Source organism: Heloderma suspectum, chromosome 5, assembly GCF_057233095.1.
Source record: "Heloderma suspectum isolate Gila_16-S chromosome 5, 16-S_ref, whole genome shotgun sequence".
Lineage (NCBI taxonomy): Eukaryota > Metazoa > Chordata > Lepidosauria > Squamata > Helodermatidae > Heloderma > Heloderma suspectum.
The window spans coordinates 17,668,501-17,682,780 of record NC_139462.1 but is presented as its reverse complement, the minus strand read 5'-3'; the positions used below and the strand labels follow the sequence as shown (position 1 = coordinate 17,682,780).

Genomic DNA, 14,280 nt, shown 5'->3' with positions numbered 1-14,280 from the left:
GGTAACTTTGGGCCAGTCACTGGCTCTCAGCCTAACCTACTGCATAGGGTTGTTGTGAGGATAAAATGGAGAGGAGGAGGACTGTGTAAGCTGCCTCGGTCTCCTTGCAAGAGGAAAAAAGTCAGGATAGAAATGTAATAATAATAATAATGATGATGATAAAAATACTGGTGGTGGGACAGCGTCCTCCACCACACACGAGGGCAGTGGGTGTCAGGAGCGCCCTAGCTGCCTCTTGCAGTCCCCTCCAATAGCCAACGCAGGACACAGACGACGAAGATTCTTTCTGAGGCTTTATTCCTTTATTACTTTATGACTCTTTCAGATACTAATCTCCTAAGCAAGGAACTGCACTGGGGAAAGATAGCAGAGTAGCCTAAGTTCCAGGTAAGGCAGTTGGTCCCCATTTGAAGGGGAACCACGGGAAGACCCTGAACTTATGGGCTATGGAGAGATCCTCCCTCTTTCCCTTGGGTCTTTGGGACGCGACCATTGTTTGAGCGCCAAACAAGCGGTACACCTCCTTTCGGCGCCCTCCATCTGTTGTTGCTCCCTGCGTCTGCGCCGAGCGTCCAGCAAGCCTCCCTCCAGCGCTCTCTCACTGCCAGGGTCGCTATCTATCCCAGGAATGCTGGCAGGAGGATTCTCTGCCAGCTGCTGTGCTTGTGAGAGATGAGCGAGCTCCTCTCCCACGGATTGCTGTTCCTCCTCAGAATCAGAAGTGCTCTGGGGCCCTATGGGCTCAGTTTCCACCCTGACAGTGGGCTAGTTTAGGGGTACAGTGTAGGCCATGTGGCACACAGAGCTCTGTCCTCCAAGAGGGGGGAATGGCCAGGGGGGCTCAAGAGGAATGGCCAGGGGGCTGTCACCGGTGCAGTCCCACATCCCCTGGTATCTACTGCCCAAGGTGGCTGCCATAGTCTACCTAATGGCACAGCCAGTCCAGTGTGGAGAGAGTTACTTGGAGTCAAACAATGACACTGAATGGCAGGAGATTCAGGACAGAGAAAAATAAGTGCTTATTCATACAAGGCGTTAATTAATTTATAGAATTTGCTGCCACAAGATGTGGTGATGGCCACTGGATTTGATGGCTTGAAAAGGATACCGGGAAAATTCATGGAGGATCTGTCTATCAATGGCTATTAGCCTTGATGGTTAAATGGAATCTCCAGACTCAGTGGTCCTCTGAATTCCGTGTGTGCGCGCATGTGTGGAAGTGCACACTCACACATACATGAGAAGAAACAAACGAACAAAAAAACCAGGGAGATAGAATGCTCAATACACTTAAGTCGTGGTGTAGTGCTAAATTTTGAACTGCCGGCACTCACCATGACAGCGCTCATCACCAAGCCCCCAAGGAGAGTCCAAAAATACAGGCAGCTGTGTTGATCCGTCTCTGTGCATGTGTACTATAGATGTGTTTATAGGTCTTTTGTAAAGCTAACAGGTCTAATTGCCCGTTCAAGACCAAGCCATCCAAAATACTTAGCAATACAACAGGAATAGCTCACAACGACATATATTGTTGCTGGGAAACATCCATTTCCTCTGCCCAGCTACTGTGAGGATTGCAGCTAAGCTTAAAGGGTACAGGGGAGTCTGAGGGGACTCAGATGAGTCAGTCCCCCTGGCAGATGAGGCCATCATCCCTGTTAATTAAAAAAATTCTAGTGCTTCGACCCAGTGAGCCATGGCTTCACTAAACCACTGCACTTAAGGCTGACAGTTCCTTAAAAACAGGCCAACTCGGCTTACCGTCTTCAGCGTTGGAGATTATAATGGTGGCCATATTGCTCTTCCCAACTGTAGCCCCACTCCAGTGGTTTCCAAGGGGGTCACTCAGATGTATCTGGAACTTCTCCTCCGGCTCAAATGCAGAGTCATCGGTAATAAAGATAGTGCAGTTCTTCACCTAGAGCCAAGAACACTACCAGTTAAGGACTATAAAGCAACTTGGGCAACTTATTCATTTTTTTTATAATATATTTCTATCCTGCCTTTCCAGTGATATGTTTAAGATGGCACACAGTATAAGCCAGGTCAGAATAATAAGCCAGATCAGAAATAAGTAATAATAGTTTTAAAAAGAAGAAGATGGATGCAGCAGGGGGGGGAAAAGTTGTTGTCCAACACGTCTGGAGGGCAACAAATTGGGGAAGGCAGAATTAGGAAGACCAAATGCCTGCCTAAAAAAGAAAAGGACTTCACGGGGCAATGGATAGTCATCAGGGGGTGGACCTCCCTCGGTAGGGAATTCCAGAGTCTAGGTGCAGCCACAGAAAAGACCCTCTCCATATCCCAACCAGACATACATCAGATGTTGGTGGAACACAAAGGAAGGCCTTCACCTAAGTTAGCTGGACCATTCCTCATCCTATCATCACAGAGTATTATCACTAGTGATGGTCCAGAAGGCAGTGTGTTTGTCTCTAACTTGGCCATTCGACTCTAAATGGATTATGACCAGAGACTAATAATGTTTGAAGGTACTACAGGCCATTTGGGACTATTACTCACTGATGCAGTCCATAAAAAATAACGCATTGTTATGTAATTGAATTATTTTGCTGTGTAAATAATCACAGGTACTGCCATGCTGAAGCAGAGACATTAGATTAAAATTAACTCTTGTGAAAGGTGGGGGGTTACAGCCAGGGAAAACCCCATTTGTAAGGAGGCCATTAAACAGAAAACCAAGGGGGAAGAACCATTTCGCCAAGTACTCCTCTTAGACTACAGATGCAGGACCCTTTTTCTGTTGAGGGCCACTTTCCCTAGGGGGTAATCTGTTGGGAGGGCTCCGTATTGGTAGCAGGCAGGGCTGGATCCAGCAGTGGCTGGAGGCAGAGCCAAAAGTGGGCAGAGCCAAGAGCATGAGAATCCCCCCTTCTCTCTCTCCCTGCCTTTTCCTCCACACCCAGTGGGTTGTTGGGAGAGGGACAGATCGTTCTTCCCAGAGGTCTGAAATTAGGCTGTGGGCCATAGCTTGCCCACCCTGTCTTAGATCATTGTTTCCTCGCCAGCTGGATTTGCTCACCTTCTCCCCTTTCAGAAAAGTGACACGTGACTCCTCAGCATTTCTCCTTTCCTCAAAGTCCTCCATGACTCTTGCTGTCTGACTTTGGGTATAACACCTGACAGAGGACTCATAGCTCAAGTCTCCGGTACGAATGATAGGAACATGCAGGATCCCGTCCTTCTCTTTCACAGGGTACAAATCTTTACTAAATTTCATGTGTGGTACTGCAGAAGGCACAAGAAGAGGAAGAAGAAGAAGAATGACCATAACACCACTTCTACGGGTCTGTGATATGCTGAAGAATGACACCAGGACTACAGCATCTGCTGCAGCAACAGGACCTACTCCTTCCAGGAAGCCAGCACTGTATGCTGGATGGAACATCTGCTTCGGACGATGCAAGTTCAGACTGCAGCTCAACAGCCTGGCCAGCCCAGCCCTCCCCTCTCCCAGGGTTGACCCCCAGCAACTGTAAATTCAGAGGCAGAGTGCCTCTGAGCCGCAATGCTGTGCACAGCCATCGTGACTTCTAGCCGCTGACAGGTGTACCCTTCAGGAATTTGTCCAATCCCCTTTTAAAACCACCTGCACTGAGCAACAAGTTGCTCAAACAGTTAATGCGTGGGATTCACTGCCACAAGATGCCACGAGTGGCCATCACCGCATCTTGTGGAGGTGAATCCCATAGGTTAACTATGTGCTGTTTGAGCAACTTCTTGCTCCATGCAAGTGGAACCGTTACAGAAGCTGCAGAACTAGCAGCCACTCCCCTGGTCACAAGCCCTGACATTAGAGCCTGCCAGGGTTGCCTCTGAGCACAGGGAGTGGCTCAGATTATGAAGAAGAATTGCAGGAGGTGGAGGAAGAAATTTCCCAGGCTTGTCCAGAGACAGAGACACAGACTCCTCAGGCATCAAAGGCCCAGCTGGACGGAGGGCCTCTTTTCACACACCCCTGTGAGAGATAGCGAACAAGGAGAGGTGGGGCTTGGAGAGCCCAAATTCTTAGGCACCAGGCGCAGACGCGGAGCCAAGAGAGAGATGGCAGGGGTGGAGCTTAGACAGTCTGCCTGATTGGCCCAGCGTGAACAGCAGTGCTTAGAGGCCTCGCGCGAGAGAGGGAGATTCCCCCCCCCTTAAGTTAGGACAGTAGCCTGCCTTTTCTTCAAATGGTGGGCAACTTCCATAGCTTTTCTTTGAACTCCCTGAAGGTGTTTCGTTTGTAGACTGTGAGTCACTGACCATTTGCATCTGTATGACCCACTGAAGTAGTGGAGGAAAAGCCGAGAATTGAAGCCTCTTGTCTGTGTTTTGATTTGGGTTCTGAAGTTTACAGCAGGGGCAAAAGGGAATCCTGACAGAGCCAATCCCCACGCTCAACATTGCTGCATTTGTTGGCTTCCTGCCCATGGGCAGCTGCCACATGCAGCCTTTGCATGCCACCATATACTGCATTAAAAAAACCCGTATGTAGTGTGTTCTAATACACTGTGATCCACTGCACACAAGTACTCCAAGTGGTCCTCAGACCTCAGTTTGCAAGAAAACTGTGTTTCCAAAGGAGTCTGAGCTACACTTAAATAAGGATCCACCGATCTACTTACCATCCTGGAACGTGTCATTAATGGCCACCATTGCTTGGAAAGGTTTGGCCAGTTCAGCTCCTTGCGGCGAACTCAAGTAGACTACAAAGGTTTCTACCCCTTCGATCACGGGGTACTGTGCATCATCCAGGATTGTCAAGGTGCAGTACTAATGGAGATAAAAGAAATAAAAGGGCCTACCTTCTTAATATATAAAACCTATCGATCCTGATTGTGCGTGTGCGTGTATTTGTGTGCATGTAAAGATGCTCCAGTTGATGTGGGAGAAAGTTACAATTTTGGGTTCTTCTAGACTCATAAATAACAATAGATTTAATTTCTACATGCTTGCTTATCTGAGATGGATGAAGGAAGAACCCAAAACATTCAGATCATTAGATGTATCAGAACACAGGAATGCTCTAGAGAAAACTCTTGATACCTGGGACATAATTTCTTTCCCCTGGATTATGTAACAGATATAACATTGAACCAATGAGAACTTTCAGCAAGAATGTTAGGGAGCATGGGAAGTGAAACGGGACCAAAACAGTTAAATTTTAGGTGGGTGGGTGAAACTCATTGTTATCTAAAGCTCCTCCCAACAGCCGCTGGCTTCTTGCCCATGGACAGCCACCATTTCTTTCCCCCAAAGCCCCCAAGAATGATGCTACATGATGATGTCATGGCCTGTTTATTGGCAGAGGAAGGGGGATAAATGCTGCATATGAGAGAGTTTTACCTTAAAGGTGGCCTGAACATAATTGTAAATAAAACAAACAAATGGCCTCCCTCTGAGAGGCAGAGAGTGGTCGATGCACCCACTTAATTTTTTCAAGGTACATTGCAGTCCCTCTCATGACATGTTAATGTCTCCCACTACGCAGGTTGGGAGTCAGTGCTCTGTAGAGGACAAGAGGACTGTTCTTCATGCAACAATAACGTATGAACTTTACTCGGGGGGAAAAAGCAGCTGAAGGTTACCAAAAAAGATACAGGACTGAAATGAGTCAACTCATATATTTTGTTAGGAGCTTTCAAATGTGTCCAGTTTGATACTGTGCTTTCTAGGTACAGTAGCAAATTATTCACAAGCAACACCTTATTTGACTCTGAGTTTGATCTGTACTGTCCCTGTACAGAACAGACAAGTGAGACACTGCATGGTCTGCAACAGTCTTTTCTCAACCTGGTGCCCTCCAGATGTCTTGCACTACAAGTCTCATCATCCCCAGCCATCATGGCCATTGGAAGACACCAGCTTGGGGAAGGCTGGTCTACAGAACAGATATGAAAGACTACATAGACACATTGGAATGCCTCTTCCGATATATATGATATGGTCCAACCCCTGCCTGAAACTCTGGAGAGCCGCCGCTGCTCACTGTAGACAACACTGAGTTAGACAGAACAGTTTGATTCAGGAAAAGGCAGCTTCCTGTGTTCCAACAATATATGATGCCTAGTTTGGCCCCAGGTGCTATTTGCCCCGGACAAGCAAGACAAGTAGCAATACCTCTTCGGTTCTTCCTGGGCGAAACTCCACTTTCTTGGAGCTGGGTATGTAATCAATCCCCGGTGTAGCAGATGGTGGATCTGATGTCCGAGTGGCACACCACACGGAGGTAGGGGTAGAGAGATCAGGACCGTGCCTGGTGACTGGGATTTCAATGATCCCTGCAAGGAAAAAAAGAAGGGTGAAGGGGGGAGGGGAAAGCAATAAATATAAGGTAAAATGGGAAAAGATGGTTGCTGCTTGTATCCTTTAAGAAACCTGGGGAAAGATTTCAAAATGATCCCCGCATCAAGGAAGCCATTACGAACTGGTTGGTATGGGATATCTAGGTCGCCACATCCAGAAGGGCTGGAGATGGGTGATCTTCCCTAAACAGTTGGGGGGGTGACTCCTCCCATTTGTTTACTGAAGCTAAGCAGGCCCAGTGTCAGGGTGGAAACGGAGCCGATAGAACCCCAGAGCAGTTCTGATTCTGAGGAGGATCAGCAATCCGTGGGAGAGGAGCCAGCTCATCCCTCACAGGCACAGCAGCTGGCAGAGATTCCTCCTGCTGGCATTCCTGAGATAGATAGCGACCCTGGCAGTGAGAGAGTGCGGGAGGGGGGCTTGCTAGATGCTTGACGCAGACGCAGGGAGCGATGAGCGATGGAGGGCACGGAAAGGAGGCGTAGCTCCCGTTTGGCGCGCAAGCAATGGCCGCCTCCCATAGACCCAAGGGAAAGAGGGAGGATCTCTCCCTAGCCCATAAATTCAGGGTCTTCAAGTGATTCTCCTTCAAACAGGGATCAACTGCCTACTCGGAGCATAGGCTACTCTGCTGTTCCTTGCTTAGTCGCTGGTGATTAGCATCTGAAAGAGTCATTAAGTTGTAAAAGGATTAAAGCCTTGAAAAGAATCCTTTCGTCTGTGTCTTGAGTTGGCTATTGGAGTAGACTGAAAGAGGCCGCCAGGGCGCTCCTGACACCCAGCTCTGGTCAGAGTCTGGATGGGAGACTGCCTGAGAACCCTACATACACCTCCTGGAGCTTCATGATGGAAGAGATCTGGGATACAAATTTAGCCAAACAAACAAGCATCAGTCCACGAAGAAGAAACACAGCCAGGGGCAAGGAGATGGCATGAACCAATAAATAGCAGCTTGTGATGCTGATGGAGATGGACATGTGTAGGGCCAGGTGAGCTCTGTCCTTGCTAGTCATACTGAGCAAGGCAAGGGGCAAGCAAGTTCTCTGAAGGTCTTCTCCAGCTGCCGCTGCTTGTAATAGCTGCCCAGAAGAAAGGAAAGGGGAGGCAGAGATGGGCTTGATTGCAGGTGGTGGTGGTGGGGAGGCAGAGTAAGTCAGGGCCCTTAGAATGCCATATTGTCCAGGACAGCAGTTCTCAACCCCCACCCACCCCATTTTTGTGGATCACTTGAAAATTGCTGGGGGTCTTGGTGGACGTCTTAATAAACGTCTTTATTGTTCTACAAATCAAAGCACATACATCAGTCATATTTTAATAGCTGTACTCTTGCCTCTCTAATGCAACAGATATGCCTGTTTTTGTGAGCAAAGTTCTTTTTTTTAATATATTTTTATTTATTTTATCTTTATAACTGAAATATACAATACCAAACGTCCCAAACCTGATCAATACTAGAATTTCCCAACAATACAATATTCTGATGAGGACACCATAATAACAAAAAGAGAAAGAAAAAGAAAGAAAGAAAAAAAAAAGGAAAAAAGGCAAAGGGAGGAGGAAAGGAGGTGAAGAAAAAGGAAGACAATTCTTTTCCCCTTCCTCCCCTCCCCCGTAAAGAATTAAATTTAAACTCCAATACCCCTCAGCCTCCAATGCCATTCTGTTTTACAAACTATATGTATAACCTTAACAAATTTACAGTTTAATAAACAACCTTACATTTCTATATCATATCATCAATCTTATATCCAAGAAACAGGTCTACAGTTCATTTCCAGTAGCCTAGATTACCACCACCACTACTACTACTACAGGAATATAGTGTTATATAATAAGAAAACTTAAAATAAACCTTCAACAGTCAGTAATATATTTTATATTAGATATATAAATACATGTGCACAATTACCCTCAAACAATAAATTTAAATGCAGCATACCATATCTATTTTGAAATAAAAAATATAAAGAAAAGCAAGAAAAAACAAAAGATGAAAGAGAATAAACGAATATATGTATAATCATTTATCTTCTGACCTAGCCTGGATCATGTAGACTAAACACAAACAGTTAACAAAGCTTGTTTAAAGATTCCAGTTCATGGGGTTGTAACAGGAATCTTGCACATTTTTATGTTCAACCAAACCTCTGCCATTTCATGATTTATAAACTTCTTCATCTGACCTTCAGACATGATGCAAAGTGTAGCAGGATATTTTAAGTAATGTTGTAAGTTCATTTGTTTTGCCATGTTTTTGCCATGTTTTTTTGCTTTGATAAATTGCCTTCTTTAAGGCTTCCACCCTCTCTTGCCAAACGCAGGGTATAATTCTTTGTGGAGATTTTTGCAAATTGGACTATGATGGTATAGACAGTCCCTTTCGCAATTGGCACATGAAATGCCTGCTCAATATCAAGTAAATAATCAGATGGGATAGGGAGTATCTCATGCAAAAGTTTATCCACAAAAATAGGCAATTTTACATCATTAGAAAGGTTTTTAATCCCAATAATATGTACATTGGATCTTCTCGTGAAGGCCTCCAGTTGAGAAATTCTGTCAGAGGTGTTTTTAAAACAAATTTGTGTCAAAGTTTCATTCCCTGCTACTCGGTCTTCTAGCTCGTTAATTCTCGTCTCCATTTTTTGCCATAACACATTAATTAAATCGACGGCTCCTTGCAAGGCGATGATGGAATTTTGGATTAAATCCAACCTTTTGGCTTGCTCCGTAAATTACGAAGATAAAGTCTTTATCAGAGTAACTAATTCCCCTATATCTTCTGTTTTCGAAACTTTTGACACAGGATGTATGGGGGGAGCTGGCGGTGAAGCCATCCCCCTTCTTCTCCTCGGTGCATTCATGTTTCTCTCAAACAGATCTTACAGGTCCTCAGATGTTCTTCAGATGTTAATATTTCTTAAATCATTCCACAGGAGTTGTTATTTCTTGAAGCATATATTATTATGGAACATGTCAGCCCTGTTTTCTCCTATGAAACAGGAGTCTCATCACAGCTTTTTGCGATGGTAAAGCTCTGGGGAGATAATCCTGGAATCCAGCCCCCCCACTGTCTCGAGGGGGGTACTTTTCTCCAAGATGTTGTCCAGATGCCGCCTTGCCCCCCTTTAATTCCAGGGGGGAGATGAAAAGGTTTTTCAACCTTTTAAAAAGCTGTTTGAGAAAGCTCCCACGGAAGAACCCGTGGGAAGCTGCCAGAGCGACACTGGTTCCAATCAGAAGTTGTGAGCAAAGTTCTGTGAACCTGGGTGTAACTTTTGTCAGCTGTAGCCTCAGGTCAAGCAGAAGAGATCAAGAAAAGGTGGCAAGAATATACGGAAGATCTGTATAGGAAGGATAATAATATCGGAGATAGATATGACGGTGTGGTCAGTGAGCTAGAGCCAGACATCCTGAAGGGTGAGGTTGAATGGGTCTTAAGAAGCATTGCTAATAACAAGGCAGCAGGAGATGACGGTATCCCAGCTGAACTGTTTTAAATCTTGCAAGATGATGCTGTCAAGGTGATGCATGCCATATGCCAGCAAATTTGGATAACACAAGAATGGCCAACAGATTGGAAAAAATCAACCTATATCCCCATACCAAAAAAGGGAAGCACCAAAGAATGTTCAAACTGTCGAACAGTGGCACTTATTTCATATGCCAGTAAGGTAATGCTCAAGATCTTGCAAGGTCGACTCCAGCAATTCATGGAACGAGAATTGCCAGATGTACAAGCTGGGTTTAGAAAAGGCAGAGGAACTAGAGACCAAATGGCCAATATCCGCTGGATAATGGAGAAAGCCAGGGAGTTTCAGAAAAACATCTATTTCTGTTTTATTGACTATTCTAAAGCCTTTGACTGTGTGGATCATAACAAATTGTGGCAAGTTCTTGGTGGTATGGGGATATCAAGTCATCTGGTCTGCCTCCTGAGGAATCTGTATAATGACCAAGTAGCAACGGTAAGAACAGACCATGGAACAACAGACTGATTTAGAATTGGGAAAGGAGTACGGCAGGGTTGTATACTCTCACCCTACCTATTCAACCTGTACGCAGAACACATCATGCGACGTGCTGGGCTTGATGAAGCCAAGGCTGGAGTTAAAATCGCTGGAAGAAACATTAACAATCTCCGATATGCAGATGATACGACTTTGATGGCTGAAAGCGAGGAGGAGCTGAGGAACCTCATGATGAAGGTGAAAGAAGAAAGTGCAAAAGCTGGGTTGCAGTTAAACCTCAAAAAAACCCAAGATGATGGCAACCAGCTTGATTGATAACTAGCAAATAGAGGGAGAAAACATGGAGGCAGTGACAGACTTTGTCTTTCTAGGCGCAAAGATTACTGCAGACGCTGACTGCAGCCAAGAAATCAGAAGACGTTTACTTCTTGGGAGGAGAGCAATGACAAATCTTGATCAAATAGTGAAGAGCAGAGACATCACACCGACAACAAAGGTCTGCATAGTGAAAGCAATGGTATTCCCCGTAGTAACCTATGGCTGTGAGAGCTGGACCATAAGGAAGGCTGAGCGAAGGAAGATAAATGCTTTTGAACTGTGGTGCTGGAGGACAATTCTGAGAGTGCCTTGGACTGCAAGAAGATCAAACCAGTCCATACTCCAGGAAATCAAACCAGACTGCTCACTGGAGGGAATGATATTAAAGGCAAAACTAAAGTACTTTGGCCACATCATGAGAAGACAGGAGACCCTGGAGAAGATGCTGATGCTAGGGAAAGTGGAAGGCAAAAGGAAGAGGGGCCGACCAAGGGCAAGATGGATGGATGATATTCTGGAGGTGATGGACTCGACCTTGGGGGAGCTGGGGGTGGCGATGGCCGACAGGAAGCTCTGGCATGGGCTGGTCCATGAAGTCACGAAGAGCTGGAAGCGACTGACTGAATAAACAACAACAGCCTCAGGTCAGCTTTGGCATTTGCCTTGTTTCTGTATTTGGGCTTGAGGGCAGCAAGTGATGAAAGGCTCGTCTTGCATAGGTCTATGCCCTGGTCAAAGCAACCTTGATCTCCATCGTCAACAGAAAAAAAAAAATCATGCAGGGCTGAGTACAAATATTTTTGACTGTTCCACAACCTTTCTGTGGACCACCTGAATGGAACTCATGGATCACCAGTCCTCCATGGACCACAGTTTGAGAACCTCTGGTGTAAGACCCACTCCCTTTCATTCCAGGAACAACACTGTGATAGAGATGTCCTAACCTAGACAGCATTCTGACACTACCTTTGGGAGGAAAACCAAATTGGATGGAGAACTATCTTATTAGGATGCATATGTAGCAATGAGGGATCATGCCTCCATGAGCAGAATTTGCTAGCTCTCCCTGTAGAAGTAATAGCTGCTAGGAAGTCAGCCTTAAAGGATAAAAGGCAAAGGTCACAAGGAACCATACATTCCAAGGACTCGGTGAAACTTGAATTACAGATGGGGGAGAGATTAGTTCAGATTGCATTTTAATGCAAAGTTACCTAATTCGCACTATACAAATCAAAACGCAGTTATACATCGATATTCGCCCTTTTCAAAATTTTGCAATGCAGGTTTTCAATCAACGAAGGCATAGATTAGGGGAAATAATTCATTTCCTTTTCATTTATTACATTTCTTAACTGCCCAGTAGGTGAAGCTCTCTGGACACTTGCAAAAAAATGCATAATTTATGAAAACTTTGTAGAAAAATGCATATATCAGGAATGCACACAAAAATGCATGCAACTTTTCGTGTGGACTTCTTTTCTTTCTTCTTTTAAAGCAAACTGATGCAGAAACAGGACTAAACAAACTGAAGACTGGAAAAATTAGAAACAGAGTGAAACTAAATTGACAGATCCATCCACCCCTAACTTGAATACACATGCACCCTCATTAAGTGGGCATCATACAAGCCAGCCAGATGTTTGGGAGTGGGACTTTTGGTACCTTCTTTGATTTAACTGAGATCTCGCAGGCTCTGCAGAGCTGTCTTAAAAAAACACAAAAATTTTACCTGCATCCTCGCTGACAGTGAACAGAGCTGTCCCAAGGGAGACGGTTGAGGCATCGTTGGGCCCGCTGATCATCACCTTGGCTGAAGCTACACTCCCGATGCGTGCATTCTCTGATGCATCAGCAAGTGCAATTTCGAATTCTTCCTCCTCCTCATACTCGCCGTCGTCGATCAGTTTCACGTCGCAGGTCGTCATCGTGATGCCAGGCCCCAGCACGATGCGGTTCTCATTGGACATCCCCCTGGACTTGAAATCTGAACCAGACTCTAAGGCATACGCACTGCTGCCTTTAGCACTTTTGGGGACTGTGTAGCAAACTGCAGATACGATGCTGCTAGAATCTCCTATAATGTAATGCACAGCAAAGTGGTATAATGGTTATTTTCTAGAAAAGGAATTACACTGGTTGAGCAAATCCATCTGTTGTAAGACTACCACCACCACCTGCTAAAATGTGTAATTTTGTACTACTTTATACTGTGTCTGACCATTGACGTTGGCGGTTTGTCTTAAAATGAGTTGTTAATGAATTGTTAGAAACGAGATCTCATGCTTTGCCTCATACTTATCATCTGCTTGTTGTTATTTAGCTTCGGTTGATGTATTATTTTGTTGTTAATCTGGATTACTAAAGGAGAATCATTACTAGGCTTTAGTACAGTCTTGCACAGTCTTACAGTGCAGTCCTATACATATCTGCTCAGAAAAAAGCCCCACTGAGTTCAATGGGACTTACTCCCAGATAAGTGAATATAGGATTGCAGCCTCAGTATATTTAATTTCTTTAGGAAATGCTTGATTAATCTATTGTAGTGTTGATTCTATGTTTGTTTATATTTTGCTTATGTCAGGAGCGCCCTAGCTGCCTCATACAGTCCCCTCCAATAGCCAACTCAAGACACAGACGACGAGGATTCTTTCCAAGGCTTTATTCCTTTATTACTTAATGACTCTTACAGATACTAATCACTAGCGACTAAGCAAGGAACTGCACTGGGGCAGATAGCAGAGTAGCCTAAGCTCCAGGTAAGGCAGTTGGTCCCCGTTTGAAGGAGAAGAGCGGGAAGACTCTGAACTTATGGGGCTATGGAGAGGTCCTCCCTCTTACCCTTGGGTCCTCGGGACGCGACCGTTGTTTTAGCGCCAAACGAGCAGAGCGTCTCCTCTTGGCACCCTCCATCTGGTGCCGCTCCCTGCGTCGGCACCGAGCATCCAGCAAGCCCCCCTCCAGCGCTCTCTCACTGCCAGGGTCACTATCTATCCCAGGAATGCTGGCAGGAGGAATCTCTGCCAGCTGCTGTGCTTGTGAGAGATGAGCGAGCTCCTCTCCCACGGATTGCTGCTCTTCCTCAGAATCAGAACTGCTTTGGGGCTCCATGGGCTCAGTCTCCACCCTGACAGCTTAAATGAAGAAAAATGTGGATTCGAACGAGTGATTCTATATGTCGTAGAGCTGAAACCCCGGCTCTCCCTTGTAAACAGAACCTCTGTCAAGTTTATTTATTTATTATGACATTTATATCCTGGCTTTTTTCCTCTTGCAAGGCACCTAACGTGTCTCACATGGTCCTCCTCCTCCTCTCCATTTCATCCTCACAACAGCCCTGTGACGTAGGTTAGGCTGAGAGCCAGTGACTGGCCCAGAGTTACCCAGTGAGCTTCATGGCCGAGTGGAGACTAGAACCCAGGTCTCCCGAGTCCCAGTCCCATCTCTAACCACTACAGAACACTGGCTCTCTTAACCTGCCTGTTACCCCTGGCTCTACCCATTATCCTCGGCTCCACTGCCTGTTATCTGTTGCTGGTCACAATGGGCACCAACTGCTACTGGTTATGTTTTGTAAAGTATAATATTATTGTACTCTTACTGAGAGCCACTTTGGATGTGGCTTATGATGGAAAGGTGGCTGCACACAAATACACTGATGATGACTGGTTCATCTAGTAGGGAA

General features: G+C 45.5%; 1 protein-coding gene across 1 annotated transcript in view; it reads right to left on the bottom strand.

Annotated features, from left to right (window-relative positions):
- The window catches only part of FRAS1 (Fraser extracellular matrix complex subunit 1), a 381,912-nt gene that overhangs the window by 35,788 nt on the left and 331,844 nt on the right, over window positions 1–14,280 (bottom strand). The window contains exons 55-59 of the mRNA XM_084855428.1: window positions 12,328–12,672; window positions 6,124–6,284; window positions 4,629–4,776; window positions 3,044–3,249; window positions 1,762–1,918 (exon numbers count right to left, since the gene is read on the bottom strand). Coding sequence (XP_084711554.1) covers window positions 1,762–1,918; window positions 3,044–3,249; window positions 4,629–4,776; window positions 6,124–6,284; window positions 12,328–12,672 — 1,017 coding nt within the window. The remainder of the gene's footprint in view (window positions 1–1,761; window positions 1,919–3,043; window positions 3,250–4,628; window positions 4,777–6,123; window positions 6,285–12,327; window positions 12,673–14,280) is intronic.